This window comes from Aotus nancymaae, unplaced genomic scaffold, assembly GCF_030222135.1.
Source record: "Aotus nancymaae isolate 86718 unplaced genomic scaffold, 86718_ANA_hifiasm-v0.15.2.pri h1tg000076l, whole genome shotgun sequence".
Lineage (NCBI taxonomy): Eukaryota > Metazoa > Chordata > Mammalia > Primates > Aotidae > Aotus > Aotus nancymaae.
Window position 1 is genome coordinate 15,844,231 of NW_026988491.1, and position 13,838 is coordinate 15,858,068.

At 50.7% G+C, this 13,838-nt stretch overlaps 1 protein-coding gene across 3 annotated transcripts in view; it reads right to left on the bottom strand.

Moving 5' to 3' along the window:
• Positions 1 to 5,929: 5,929 nt before the first annotated feature.
• Positions 5,930 to 13,838, bottom strand: part of TEF (TEF transcription factor, PAR bZIP family member) — a 31,687-nt gene continuing 23,778 nt past the window's right edge. For all 3 annotated transcript variants that reach the window (XM_012476696.2, XM_012476695.2, XM_012476697.2), the window contains exons 3-4: positions 11,229 to 11,449; positions 5,930 to 9,519 (exon numbers count right to left, since the gene is read on the bottom strand). In XM_012476696.2, the coding sequence (XP_012332119.1) occupies positions 9,304 to 9,519; positions 11,229 to 11,449 (437 nt within the window). In that variant the 3' untranslated portion in view covers positions 5,930 to 9,303. The remainder of the gene's footprint in view (positions 9,520 to 11,228; positions 11,450 to 13,838) is intronic.

Sequence of the window (13,838 nt, forward strand, 5' to 3'; positions counted from 1 at the left end):
TCCATCTCAAAAAAGAAAAAAAAAAAACCTGTTTCTGATTTCCTTTGCTGCTCACCCCTATCTGTGGCTGGCAGCTTTCCCGGATTAGCTGCTGACGTCAGGAGCTGCCAGCTGGGCCAGCCTGGCACAGCCACAGGGCAGTCTGTGAAGGGCTATCTGGTAACAGGGTGCAGTCAAGGAAGGGGGCATGGGTTCAGCTTTGGAAATTTGTCCTCGAGGGAGCTGGAGGTTGTGAAGGAGAAGGGTCGAGATGTGCTGTCAGGCACGCACATGTGACCTGTGTAGCGCATCCCCATTGTACAGAGATAGAAACAGCTCAGGGAAATGGATAACTTGTCCAAGGCCACACAGCTGGGCTGACCCTGGCTGCATCCCACACCAGCTGGTAGACACCACCCGATGGGCAACAGCTGCTAGGATTGGAGGTGATGGTCTCCGTGTAGGTCGGTACCTTCCTGCCTGTCGCCATCATGGTGGATGCTGAGTGGTGAGTGTTTTTGCCCTGCTCCAGGAATCTTCATGGGACAAGTGTCTTATGAAGCTGGTGTTCCATGCTACAGCTGAGAAACTGGAAGCCCAGAGAAGGGAAGTGACTTGCCCATGATCATACCCCAAATTGGTGATAGAGGAAGGGTTTGATCCTAGGATCGTCAGAGTCCAAACCCAGTACTCTGCCATACATACAGAGATTTCACAGCTTTGACATGTTTCAAGCCCATGCCTCTGTGCTTCCCGAGGCGGCACAGATCTCTGCTTTGAGTCAACATATTTGCATGCAGAGTAGAAAACAGAGGGAGCCAGGTGCGGTGGCTCACACCTGTAATCCCAGCACTTTGGGAGGCCGTGGCGGGCGATCATTTGAGGTTAGGAGTTCAAGACCAGCCTGGCCAACATGGTGAAACCCCATTTGTACTAAAAACACAAAACAGCCAGGAATGGTGGTGTGCACCTGTAATCACAGCTACTTGGGAGGCTGAGGCAGGACAATGACTTGCATCTAAAAGGTGGAGGTTGTAGTGAGCCAAGATCGAGCCATTGCACTCCAGCCTGGGCAACAGAGTAAGACATCACCTCAAAAACAAACGAAGGAAAAACGCAGGGGGTTAAAACAGGTCATCCCTGGAGAGAAACAGACCTCAGGTTGACCAGTCTTAGGAAAGAACATCCTTAGGCCCCAATGGGTCACAGGCTCACTCCTAGAACAATCGTGCCCAGGGCTAGGGTCAGATAGACCACCGGCTTGGATTTGGGGGTGAGCAATGCCTTAGGTAAAGCCTTTGCCTAAAAATTTGATCCCTAGAGCCAAAGGTTTTGCTTTTACCTTCTTTTTCTTCTTTCTTTTTTTTTTTTTTTTTTGAGACAGAGAGTCTTGCCCTATTGCCCAGGCTGGAGTGCAATGGTGTAATCTTGGCTCACTGCAACCTCTGCCTCCTGGGTTCAAGTGATTCTTCTGCCTCAGCCTCCTGAGTAGCTGGGATTACAGGCGTGTGCCACCAGGCCTGGCTAAGTTTTTGTGTCTTTAGTAGAGATGGGGTTTCACCATGTTGGCCAGGCTGGTCTCAAACTCCTGACCTCGTAATCCAGCTGCCTTGGCCTCCCAAAGTGCTAGGATTAGAGGCATAAGCCACTGTGCCCGGCCTTTTTTTTTTTTTTTAGACGGAGTCGCCCTCTGTCGCCCAGGCTGATGTGCAATGGCTCGATCTCGGCTTATCACAACCTCTGCCTCCTGGGTTCGGGGGATTCTCTTGAGCAACTGGGATTACAGGTGAGCGCCACCATGTCCAGCTAATTTTTGTATTTTTAGTAGAGATGGAGTTTCCACAATGTTGAGCAAGCTGTCCTGAACTCCTGACCTTATGATCCACCCACCTTGGTCTTCCAAAGTGCTGGGATTACAGGCGTGAGCCACCACGCCCTGTGGGTTTTGCTTTTTCACCTGGCTTCTTGGAGTCCTATTCTCAACTTCAGGGACAAGAGGCAGAGGTGTCAGGGTTCCAGTTTTCCTACCAGATCCTCTCCAAGCTGCTTTCTCTGTGCCCTATCTCTTTGGCCATCTGGCTGAGCTGTGTCTGCAGGGCGTAGTGAGGTATGTGATCGGGGTCAGAAGCTACCTGCAGGCCTCTTGGCTCTGCCCCCAACTTGTATGTGAACCGTGGGGTCGAGTCACAGCCATTCGTCCTCCTGGTCTCCGCTTAAATGCCACCCAGAGCACCTTCCCTAACCCCTCCAGTATGGTTAGTCTCTCTCCCAGCTCCCCAGTCTTATCAGCCACACCCTTACCTCTGCCTGCCATCATCTATGTTTTCCCGTCTGTTTGTCTTCCCTAGCAGACTGTGAGGGCAGGAGGTGGGGGGTGATATGAAATAGACATTTAAGAAATACTTGCTACTGAACAAACAATGATGGTATCTATTAGAAAAAAAAAAACAAACTTGCTTTTGGGAGGCTGAGACGGGTGGATCACCTGAGGTCAGGAGTTCGAGATCTGCCTGGCCAACATGGTGAAACCCTGTCTCTAGCTGCTTATCCAGGTGTGGTGGCGCATGCCTGTAATTCCAGCTGCTCAGGAGGCTGAGGTGGGAGGATTGCTTGAGCCCAGGAGGTGGAGGTTGCAGTGAGTCGAGATCATACCACTGCACTCCAGCCTGGGCAACAGAGTGCAACAGCATCTCAAAAAAAAAAAAAAAAGAAAGAAAGAAAGAAAGAAAGAAATATTTGCTGAATAGAATTCCTCTAAACTAAGCCGGGCATGGTGGCTCACACCTGTAATCCCAGCACTTTGGGAGGCTGAGGAGGGCGGATCACCTGAGGTCAGGAGTTCAAGACCAGCCTGGACAACATGGTGAAACCCTGTCTCTACTAAAAATACAAAGATCAGCTGGGCGAGGTGACATGCACCTGTAATCCCAGCTGCTTGGGAGGCTGAGGCAAGAGAATAGCTTGAATGGGAGTGGAGGTTGCAGTGAACTGAGATTGTGCCATTGCACTCCAGCCTGGGTGACAAAGCAAGACTCCATCTCGAAAAATAATTTCTCTAAATTTTGGTTTCATTCCCTCTGTGAAATTGAGATAAGATAGTGCCTCCCAGCCCCCAGGCAGGCCTGAGATGTGGCAGGAGGCGCTCACAGCCCTGGAGCTGGGCTGAGGGTGAGAAGCTCAGAGGCTTTAAGGAGGCTGGCAGACCTAAGGCTGCAGTCAGCCCCAAGGCTGAATATGGGAGTCTACCCTGACCCCAAGGCAGCGAACAGGCCCCTGCCCAGTTGCTGTTCAAGGGATCTGTCACCCCACGCCCCATTCTGGGTTCAAATGCAAGCTCTGCCACTGTGACTTGGGGGCATGCCACTTTGCCCTTCTGAGCCTCGTTTAATTTGTAAGATGACTGCTTCAGAGTCCACCTTGCCAGCCCATGTCTCCAAAGTTCAAGCCCCTTTTCCCTGAGAAACAAAATTACAGATGGCTCGTGGTCCCTCAACCCACAGGGACCCTGAGTATTAATACCATGCAATGTGGGGAGGCCAGGAACGGACAGTCCTGGTTGTAAAAGAGCAGCCCCAAGGCCAGGTGCGGTGGCTCACACCTGTAATCCCAGCACTTTGGGAGGCCAAGGCGGGTGGATCACCTGAGGTCAGGAGTTCAAGACCAGCCTGACCAACATGGTGAACCCCAGTCTCTACTAAATATACAAAAATTAGCTGGGCATGGTGGCACATGCCTGTAATAACAGCTACTTGGGAGGCTGAGGCAGGAGAATTGCTTGAACCGGGAAGCGGAGATTGTGGTGAACCAAAATTGCGCCATTGCACTCCAGCCTGGACAAGAGCGAAACACTGTCTCAAAAAAAAAAAAAAAAAGAGCAGCCCCAAGCCTTGCTGAGGAAGCAGGTGCCACCAGCTCTGCACACTGGAGGAAGTAGAGGGAGGAGGGGTGAGGAGAAGGCTGGAGCCCAGCAGAGGGAGAGGGATCTGCAGTGGGCACTGCCAAGGGTAGTACACCCCATCTCCCCCCAACCCACTGGATGAAACCTCCTGGGGAACTCAGGCCAGCCTGAGCAGGAGACCAGGGGACACCAATGTGGAGTGACTGGGTAACGACAGTTCTTGTGCCCTCTCAGACACTGCACTCTTTTTTTTTTTTTTTTTTTTTTTTTGACAGAGTTTCGCTCTTGTTACCCAGGCTGGAGTGCAATGGCACGATCTTGGCTCACCGCAACCTCCACCTCCTGAGTTCAAGCAATTCTCCTGCTTGAGCCTCCCGAGTAGCTGGGACCACAGGCACGTGCCACTATGCCCAGCTAATTTTTGTATTTTTTTTTTAGTAGAGATGGGGTTTCACCATGTTGATCAGGATGGTCTCGATCTCTTGACCTTGTGATCCACCCGCCTTGGCCTCCCAAAGTGCTAGGATTATAGGCGTGCGCCACTGCGCCCAGCTGACACTGCACTCTTGTGTATAAATTTGTCTTTTTCTTTTTTTTTTTTCAGACAGGGTCTCACTCTGTTGCCTAAGCTGGAATGCAGTGGCACAATCTTAACTCACTGCAGTCTCTACCTCTTGGGTTCAAGCGATCCTCCCACCTCAGCCTCCCATATAGTTGGGACTACAGATGCCATCACCAGATCTGGCTAATATTTTTTTTTTTTGTAGAGATGGTATTTCACTTTGTGGACCAGACTGGTCTCAAACTTCTGACCTCAGGTGATCTGCCCACTTCAGCCTCCCAGAGTATTAGGATTACCGGTGTGAGCCACTGGGCCTGGCCAAACTTGTCTTTTAATTACGAACATCTCATGGCCACAGATAGAACATTTGGCAAAAAAAGAAAAGGAAAACCCTCGGGGTCCCACCATGAGGATCCAACTTTTCCAGTCTTTTTGCCTTTTTTTTTTTTTTGAGACACAGTCTTGCTCTGTTGCCCAGGCTAGAGTGCAGTGGCGCGATCTTGATTTACTGCAACCTCCACCTCCCAGGTTCAAGCAGTTCTGCCCACAGCCTCCTGAGTAGCTGGGATTACAGGCACATGCCACCACGCCCAGCTAACTTTTGTATTTTTAGTAGAGATGGGGTTTCACCATGTTGGTCAGGCTGGTCTCAAACTCCTGACCTTGGGATCTGCCCGCCTCAGCCCCCTAAAGTGCTGAAATTATAGGCGTGAGCCACCATGCTGCTGGCATTGCTTTTTTTTTTTTTTTTTTCCAAGACAGTATCACTCTGTAACCCAGCCTGGAGTGCAGTGCTGTGGTTTCGACTCATTGCATCTTCCGCCTCCCAGGTTCAAGCAATTCTCCTGCCTTGGCCTCCTGTGCCACCATACCTAGCTAATTTATATATATATATACACACACACACACACACACAAGATTTTTAGATTTTTTAGTATATACACACACACATATGTATACATACACATATACATACACACACACACAAACACACACATATACATGTTTTTTAGTAGAGATGGGGTTTCACTCTGTTGGCCAGGCTGGACTCAAACTCCTGACCTCAAGTAATCTGCCCGCCTCAGCCTCCTGAAGTGCTGGGATTACAGTTGTGAGCCACTGTGCCCATTCTTTCTTCTTTTCATTACAGAGCTGCCATCATGCATTCCCTGTTCGACAACACTTTTCATAAGCAGTTCCCTGTCTTCTAGTTGTGTAGCACTTTTATCTGTTCAAACTGCTTTTCGTCTGCTATTTGTCCCTCCTCAATATAAGCAGGACAAGAATCACTTCCATCTGATAGATGAGGAAACTGAGGCAAAGTGGTTGGGGTCAGATGTGAGGAGTGTCTGGACTGTGATGAAGGGGGTGTCTGGGATGGATTCTAATTAGGTAAGTTTTCCAGCTTCACTCTCCAGCTCCTAGGCTAACACTCAGAGAGGAAACTCGGGGTGGGGGTGGGGGGAAGGACAGAAAAGACAGTCCCAACATTCTCATTTCAAAATATTTAATTTTGTCTGAAAAGGATACATTCCCGGCTTCCCTCCCACCACATCATTCCAGCCCACCAGCAGTGACACACTCGCACGCACACACGCACATAAGGCCAATGGGCTACGGTCTGCTTCTGCCCTCTCCAGCTGGGAAGAAGGAATTTTTCTCTTGCCTCCTTCCCCCAACAAAGGTAAAGAAGAGAGGGGCCCACTGGAATGCCAGCTCCCAGGGGAGGACACAGAGCCCCACACACTCTATCACATCACATGCATTTAGAAAAATAAAACCAAGTGGTGTTCTGGCATCCCCAACACCATAAGAGAGCATTATCCACCTGGAAGTCATCTTTGCCATTTTCTAGAAAAATTTATTGCACTTAATTAGCAGATGTTAAAGGAGCCCTGGGGTAGAGCTTTGCCTTGAAAACCTCGGCCCTTTGCGTTCCAAGGAGCACGGCTCCCAGGGCCTGGGTGGAGGGGCTGCCCAGCTTCAAAGGGGCTTTCCCCTATTGGCTTGCGTGACTGCCGCCCTGCCTGAGGCCAGAGGACCACAGGAGCGGCCTGCACAGCCCCTCTGAGCAGGGTGACATGTACCCAGACTTAAGATTCACTGCTAAGTGTCCCCTCCAACCTCAGAAGCCAGACAGACAAACCTCTTCCCTTGGCCAAGGATGAGTTACCCAAGTCCTCCACAAAGCTGCCGTAAACCTTGAAAACTCTCCCTCTCTCTAAATGCATGTTCCTCCATCTGGATTAGACATTTAAAATATGGATATTCTTGCAACGTTCCAGCTCATTTACAATTTGTCTGTTCTGAGGTTGCGCTGAGGCTGCAAAGCTTGAGACAGGCTGCTTAGGAAGTAGATGGTACTTCCAAGCCCATCGGAACCTACAGAAAGCCAAGGTCAAATCAGCTTTTCTAGACTCCAGTGATTTACTGATGTCAAAGATCCGGGCACAGGAGCCTGAGTCTCCAGCAATTGGCCTCCAAGAAGCAGAGGGCCCAGGAGGGAGCCAAGGAGACTCCCATTTCCCCGACAGAAACCGAGCAGGTACCAACCCTCTCCTGCAAGCACGGATTCTTAGGACAGGAGAGGAGACAACCTTACCTGAGCACTTCTTTCCCCCCAAAGGTAAGCCTCTGTGGACATCCTCTGTCTTGTCCCCACCAGGCTCCTGACTCAGAGGGGCATTTCGAAAAGAGTCCAGCAGCCGCACTCTTTCCAAGTAAGCACTTTGGGAAAGAACCCGATACCCACTGCCTGGGGGAAAGAAGGGAGGGCACCAAACAGGCAGAGGGCGGGACAAAGAGAGATGTCGAGTCGAGCCACCATCCCAGCCACCGGGCTCGGAACCTGGGCGCCAGAGATTTAGTGTCCATCCTTAAAAAAATAAAACTGCAAAACACAAACCATAGACTTTCTGGCCAAAGAAAATGAAGAGCTTTTAAGCTCGAGGCTCTTCCACTAATATCAAAATGAGAACTGCCCTCTTGGTGATCCACCAGGCCAGAGGGAGCGTGCCTGTGAGGGAGAGCTGCCCGGGGCAGGACACTGACATGCTGGATGTGCCTGCCCTGTGTGGTTACAATTGAGTGAAAGTGTATACATGGTTTTTAAAGAACCACAAAGTAAAAGTCAGGGGCCTGGAGGGAGAAGTGACCTCCCTTGGCCTCAGGGCCCCTCGTCAAGTCCCCTGGAGAGGTGGGTGTGCAGGTCCCCGGAGGGCCGTGGCATTCCCCTGGGTAAGGTCCACGGCTTGGTCATAACATCTGTGATGAAAAGTCTTTAGAGGTCGGGGCCTGGGACTCTGAACCACCACGGTAAATAAAGCCACTGTTATGGAGGACGAAGCATGCCCATTGCCTCTGTCTCCTCTTCACCACAGGCTGTCCGCCCTGAGCAAATAAACACACCCATCTCAGGGGTGCCCCAGTGACCCAAATGAGCAGAGGCTTCCATGAATTTCCTCGGTTCATCTTCAGAGCACAGTAAAAGGGTGAGTCCAGCCACACAAGAGAAAGGAGTATTTGTGGGGCAGGGGAAGTCACAGCACGACCAGCCTCACGAGTGGCCCCCATCTCCTAGGACCAAGATTGAGGGGACCCTAGGCCTATGTAAACGTCCCAAGGGCCTGCTATCCCGTAAGAGTGGCACTGTGACCTTGGTGACTCTAGGCTAGGTGTCTTGCCCTGCTGACACTCTCTTGGCAGCTCACACGGGAGGGATCCCGAAGCAAGAACTGCGAAGCCCTCGCTGTCTCCAGGGAGAGTGCACTCTGGTCCGGGCCACACTGGTGAGCAGAGCAAGAAAAAAATGGGAGCTTCTCAAGAAACACGCTCCAGCTCTCATACCCATGGTAGAAGGGGGCTGTGGAGGCGTTTTCTAAACACCACTAGGAAGGGGAATCCTGGGGTCCAGGAAGTTAAAGCTTCCTAGATAAAAGAGGGGTTTTCCTTTGAAATCCATGATCCAAGACTGGACACTGGGTGGAAAGAAACAGCAGGCCCAGAGGCCTGGGCTAGTGGGACAAACGAGCTTCAGGTGGCCTCTGAGTAGCCTGGAGAGGAAATGAAAAGGCGTCCCTCGGCCCTTGCACTCTGGGCTCAGAGAGCAGCCACCCTCGGAGTCTGTCCTCCACAGCCAATGAAATGCAGAGAGAGCCGATGGCCAAAGCCCCTCCCTGGCTTCCAGACCTCATGCCTCAGAGCCATAAGGGAAAAGGGGTACAGGAGCTAAGAAAGGCTGGGCGCACTTCTGCTGCAGGCCCCAGCCCCAAGCCCCATCCCAGGCTGTGCAGAGACCCCACTCCTGGGGCTGGCCACCCATGCAGACACTGACAAGAGGAGCTGGTGTGTCCTTCTGCCTCCAAGGAAGATGGGAACAGATGTTACTCAAAGACTTTCAGGGGAGGATGAGGTGCGTGACAGACACACCTTGAGTGGAAATGCGCCCTGCTACCTGAGAAGACATAAGGGTGACAATGATCACAACTCATTCTGCAGAGACAGCCCTCGGCAGCCCAGGCTGGAGACTGAGAGTCCCAGGAGCCCAAGCGCCCGTGAAAGGAGAGGTGTGTACTCCAGAGGTCCCCTTCCGATTCAACTGGGACATCCAAGAATAGAAACTAAGGCCGAGTCACCGGTCTACGCAGATTCTCTTGTGTTCCCCACCAGTGAGGAGACTGGCCCCCGGGGACGTCGCCATGTGCGTGGGCTGTGGTATAATGAAGCTGAGACATGGCCACTCCATGGGTGCACCGCCATGCGCCCACGACGAGTCATAAGTCTCCACGCATGTGAGGGGTTTCAGGGAGCCCCCAGGCAGAGGTCTGAGGTGCAGGCAGTGCCCCGCCCGGGCGGGGGGCACGGGTTACAAGGGCCCATATTTGGTCTCATACTTCGACACGATGGTCTTGCACTTGCCCACCTCTTTGCGCAGCTCGGCCACCTCCGTCCGCAGGGCTGTGTTCTCCTTCTCCAGGAAGGCTGCCCGGATGGTGATCTGATTCTCTTTCAGGCGCCGGGCATCCCGCGACCGTTTAGCCGCCACGTTGTTCTTCTTGCGTCTTGTCCAGTACTTTTCATCCTGTGGGGAAGTGCCCTCTGTGGGTCTCTCGTCTTTCCCCACGAGAGAACCCAATCTCTCCCCTCCCACCACCTGGATTCCCTTAACTCATCTAGTGTGGCCAGAACTAAAGTAGGGACACCAGGGAGGGAGCAGCATAAACCAAGGCACATTGATGGCACTGCCCTTACCTTGGGAGCAGGATAAGAGACAGTGATTTGGTAGGTTACATGGTAGAGAGGAGATCCATCTCCTGGAGGCCTGCTACCTGCTGCTCCAGCATAAAGCGCTGCACTGTCCACCCTTGCTTCACTTAGGCGTTCTGGTTGTGGCCAAGGGCCTAGTTCCCTGAGTTCAGATCTTGGCTCCGCAAGATTACTAGCAGTGAGACTGTGCAAGTACTTTAACCTCTCAGTATCACAGGTCCCTTGTTTTTATAATGAGAAATAATAGGCTGGGCGTGGTGGCTCACACCTGTAATCCCAGCACTTTGGGAGCTGAGGCAGGCAGATGCTTGCGCTCAAGAGTTCGAGACCAGCCTGGGCAACATGGTGAAACCCCGTCTCTGCTAAAAATACGAAAATGAGCCAGGTGTGGTGATGCATGCCTGTAATCTCAGCTAATCGAGAAGCTGAGGGACAAGAATTACTTGAACTCTGGAGGAGGAGGTTGCAGTGAGCTGAGATCATGCCACTGTACTCCAATCTGAGCAACAGAGTGAAACTCTGTCTCAAAAAAACAAAACATAACAAAACAAAAAAAAACAGTGTCTGGCCTCCAGTAAGTACCATCCAAATATTTACTGTAATCGTCACATTATTATTAAAGTCTCAGAAACTTCCTTGGGAGGCAGGTTCAGTTGTTCCCATTTTTTTTCTTTGAGACAGAGTTTTACTCTTGTTGCTCAGGTTGGAGTGCAATGATGCAAAAATCTCGCTCATCGCAAACCTCTGCCTCCCAGGTTCAGCGATTCTCCTGCCTCAGCCTCCTGAGTAGCTGGGATTACAGGTGTGTACCACCATGCCTGGCTAATTTTTGTATTTTTTTCCCCGTAGCGACGGGGTTTCACCATGTTAGTCAGGTTGGTCTCAAACTCCTGACCTCATGATCCGCCCACCCCGGCCTCCCAAAGTGCTGGGATTACAGGCGTGAGTCACCGTGCCCAGCCCAATTGTTCCTGTTTTATAGATGAGGAACTTGAGGCACAGCTAGGTCACAGGTGGCAATATGGAGTTTAAACCCAGGTCTGCCTGACTCCAAAGAGTTGGATGAAAAAATCTTTCCTGTAAGTTTTTCAAAGGAAAAGATGGAAAACTGCAATATCCCCTCTTCCTAAAAGCACCATCAGCTTGAAAGCTGCTTGCTCATCCCTGGGGATGGCAACGTACAAGCAACCCTTTGTCCTTCAAAGCAAGGACTTTTTCAACCCCAGTTCCTGCGGCCTAGTGAGCTCTTGCCCAGTGGCTGGGCTACAGCCAGGGAGGCAGGAACATCAACACAGCCGATGGGCAGGGGAAGGAGAGGAAAACTACAGAGAGTCACACTGGGGCCAAATGCCCTTTCTTTCTATCAAACTGCTCCAGGACATGGCTTTAAGCACTGAACTCATGTCTTTCTAAATGGTATCACAAGGAGGGAGGGCTCTCCAGATAAAATCAAATGCCAGGACCCATAGCCCCTAGGCCCCTGAACCAATGCTGCATCTTTACTTATAAGGAATACCAGGTTACCTTCTGCTCATCAGGGACAAAGACCTTCTTGGCCTTTTTGATCATGGGCTGGGGCTTCAGGTCCTCCTCAGCAAACTTGTGCTTCCGAGGGTTGAAGAGCTCCCCGCCTGGCACACTAGAGAGCACCAGGTCGGCGGGGTCCGGATTGAAGTTCACATCCACCTCCACACAGTTGGGGTCGATGGGACTGGGAGTCTCCCTCTCTTTCTCCAGGGAAGATTCTAAAAGACACAGAGATAGGTGGTCCCGAAGTGGCCCACTGGACAGGGAAAACCCACGACACACACCCAGACACTTGCTTGAACCTCAAGGCTGCATAAGCCACTGCCACTTGGGGAGAAGAAAATGCCAACAGCACCAGCCCCTAAGCCAGACTGGCAAACATGGTTCAATTCCACAACACAAACATAGAAAGAATTCTTTCCTTCAGGAACAGAATGCTCAAAAGGAAACAGAAGCCCTAGAAAAAGACAGGATTTTCCAATTGTTCCCCCCCACTCCCCCCTGCCAGAAATGTTAAGCAAAACATTAAATTTTTATACTCCCTTAACTTCCTGTGATTGCAAGATCTCCAGTAATGAGAAACAGCTGCATCTCTCTATAACTCCAATGGGTTAGGGACACAGCCTGAGTAACGGAAATGGGTTCCATTTTTTTTTTTTTTGAGACAGTCTCACTCTGTCACCCAAGCTGGAGTGCAGAGGCATGATCATGGCTCACTGCAGCCTCGACCTCCTGGGCTAAAGTGATCCTCTTGCTTCAGCCTCCTAAGTAGCTGGGACCATAGGTACACATCAACACAGCTGGCTAAATTTTGTTTTAATTTTTGTAGAGACAAGGTCTCACTATGTTGCCAGGACTAGTCTCAAACTCCTGGAGTCAAGCGATCTTCCTGCTTCAGCCTCTGAAAGTGCTGGGATTACAGGTGTGAGCCACTGCACCTGGCCACCAAGGTTTTTTTTTTTTTTTATTTGAGACTGAGTCTTGCTCTGTTGCTCAGGGTGGAGTGCAGCGGCGCAATCTTGACTCCCTGCAGCCTCCCTCTGCTTCCTGGGTTCAAGTGATTCTCCTGACTCAGCCTCCCGAGTAGTGGAGACTATAGGCACACACCACTATGTGGGTGGATCACCTGAGGTCAGGAGTTTGAGACCAACCTGGCCAACATAGTGAATGAAACCCTGTCTCTATTACAGTTATTTTTTGTGTGTGTGTTTTTTTTTTCCTTTTTGTGAAGAACAGGGTCTCGATATATTCCCCAGGCAGGTCTTGAACTCCTGGGCTCAAGCTATCCTCCTGCTTCTGCCTGCCTAAGAGCTGGGATTACAAATGTGAGCCACTGCGCTCGGCTGTCTCTGCTAAAAAAAAAAAATGCAAAAATTAGCTGGGTGCAGTGGTAGGCATCTGTAATCCTAGCTATTCGGGAGGCTAAGGCAGGAGAACTGCTTGAACCTGGGAGGTGGAGGTTGCAGTGAGCCAAGATTGTGCCATTGTTTGTACTCCAGCCTAGGAGACTGAGTAAGACTCTGTCTCAGAAAAAAACAGAAAAACTACACCTTTGGCCAGCTCTTTCAATGCTACTTATAGGCGTAAACAAAATAATTATTCAGTCAACAGATACTTATTGAACACCTGCTATATGCCAGGTAAAACAGTTGAAAAACAGGTAAAAATCTCTGGCTTCATGAAATGTTCTAGTTGGGAAAGCTGCATTACACAAGATAAATAAGAAAACGATCTATAAAAACATCAGATGCCACGTGGGTATCTTGGACAACATTTTAGAGTAAACATTAAGTGGAAAGGCCCTGAGGCAGGTGCTTGGTTGGTGAGTTCAAAGAACAGCAAGAAGGCCAATGTGGCTGGAGGGAATGAATGAGTAGGGAGAGTAAAAGGATGGGTCTGAAACAAAAAATATTGAGCCTTTAATGCTAATAAAGCAGTAGTTCTCAACAGGAGTTAATTTTGCCTTGTAGGGTACATTTGGCTATGTCAGGACTCTGCTGCTGGCATCTAGTGGGCAGAAGCCAGGGATGCTGCTAAAGATCCTACAATGTGGCCGGGAGCAGTGGCTCACACTTGTAATCCGAGCACTTTGGGAGGCCAAGGCGAGTGGATCACCTGAGGTCAGGAGTTCGAGACCAGCCTGGTCAACATGGCAAAACCCTCTCTACCAAAAAACACAAAAATTAGCTGGGCGAGGTGGCATGCGCCTATAATCCCAGCTACTCAGGAGGCAGAGGCAGCAGAATCGCTTGAACCAGGAGGCAGAGTTTGCAGTGAGCCAAGATTGTGCCATTGCACTACAGCCTGGGAGACAGAGCAAGACTCTGTCTCAAAAAAAGAAAAAAAAAAAAAATCCTACAATGTGGGCCGGGTGTGTGGTGGCTCACGACTGTAATCCCAGCACTTTGGGAGGCCAAGACCGGCAGATCACCTCAGGTCGGGAGTTCAAGACCAGCCTGACCAACATGGTGAAACCCTGTCTTTAAAAAAATAAATAAATAGGCCGGGTGCGGTGGCTCACGCCTGTAATCCCAGCACTTTGAGAGGCCGAGGCGGGAGGATCATGAGGTTAAGAGATCGAGACCATCCTGGTCAACATGGTGAAAC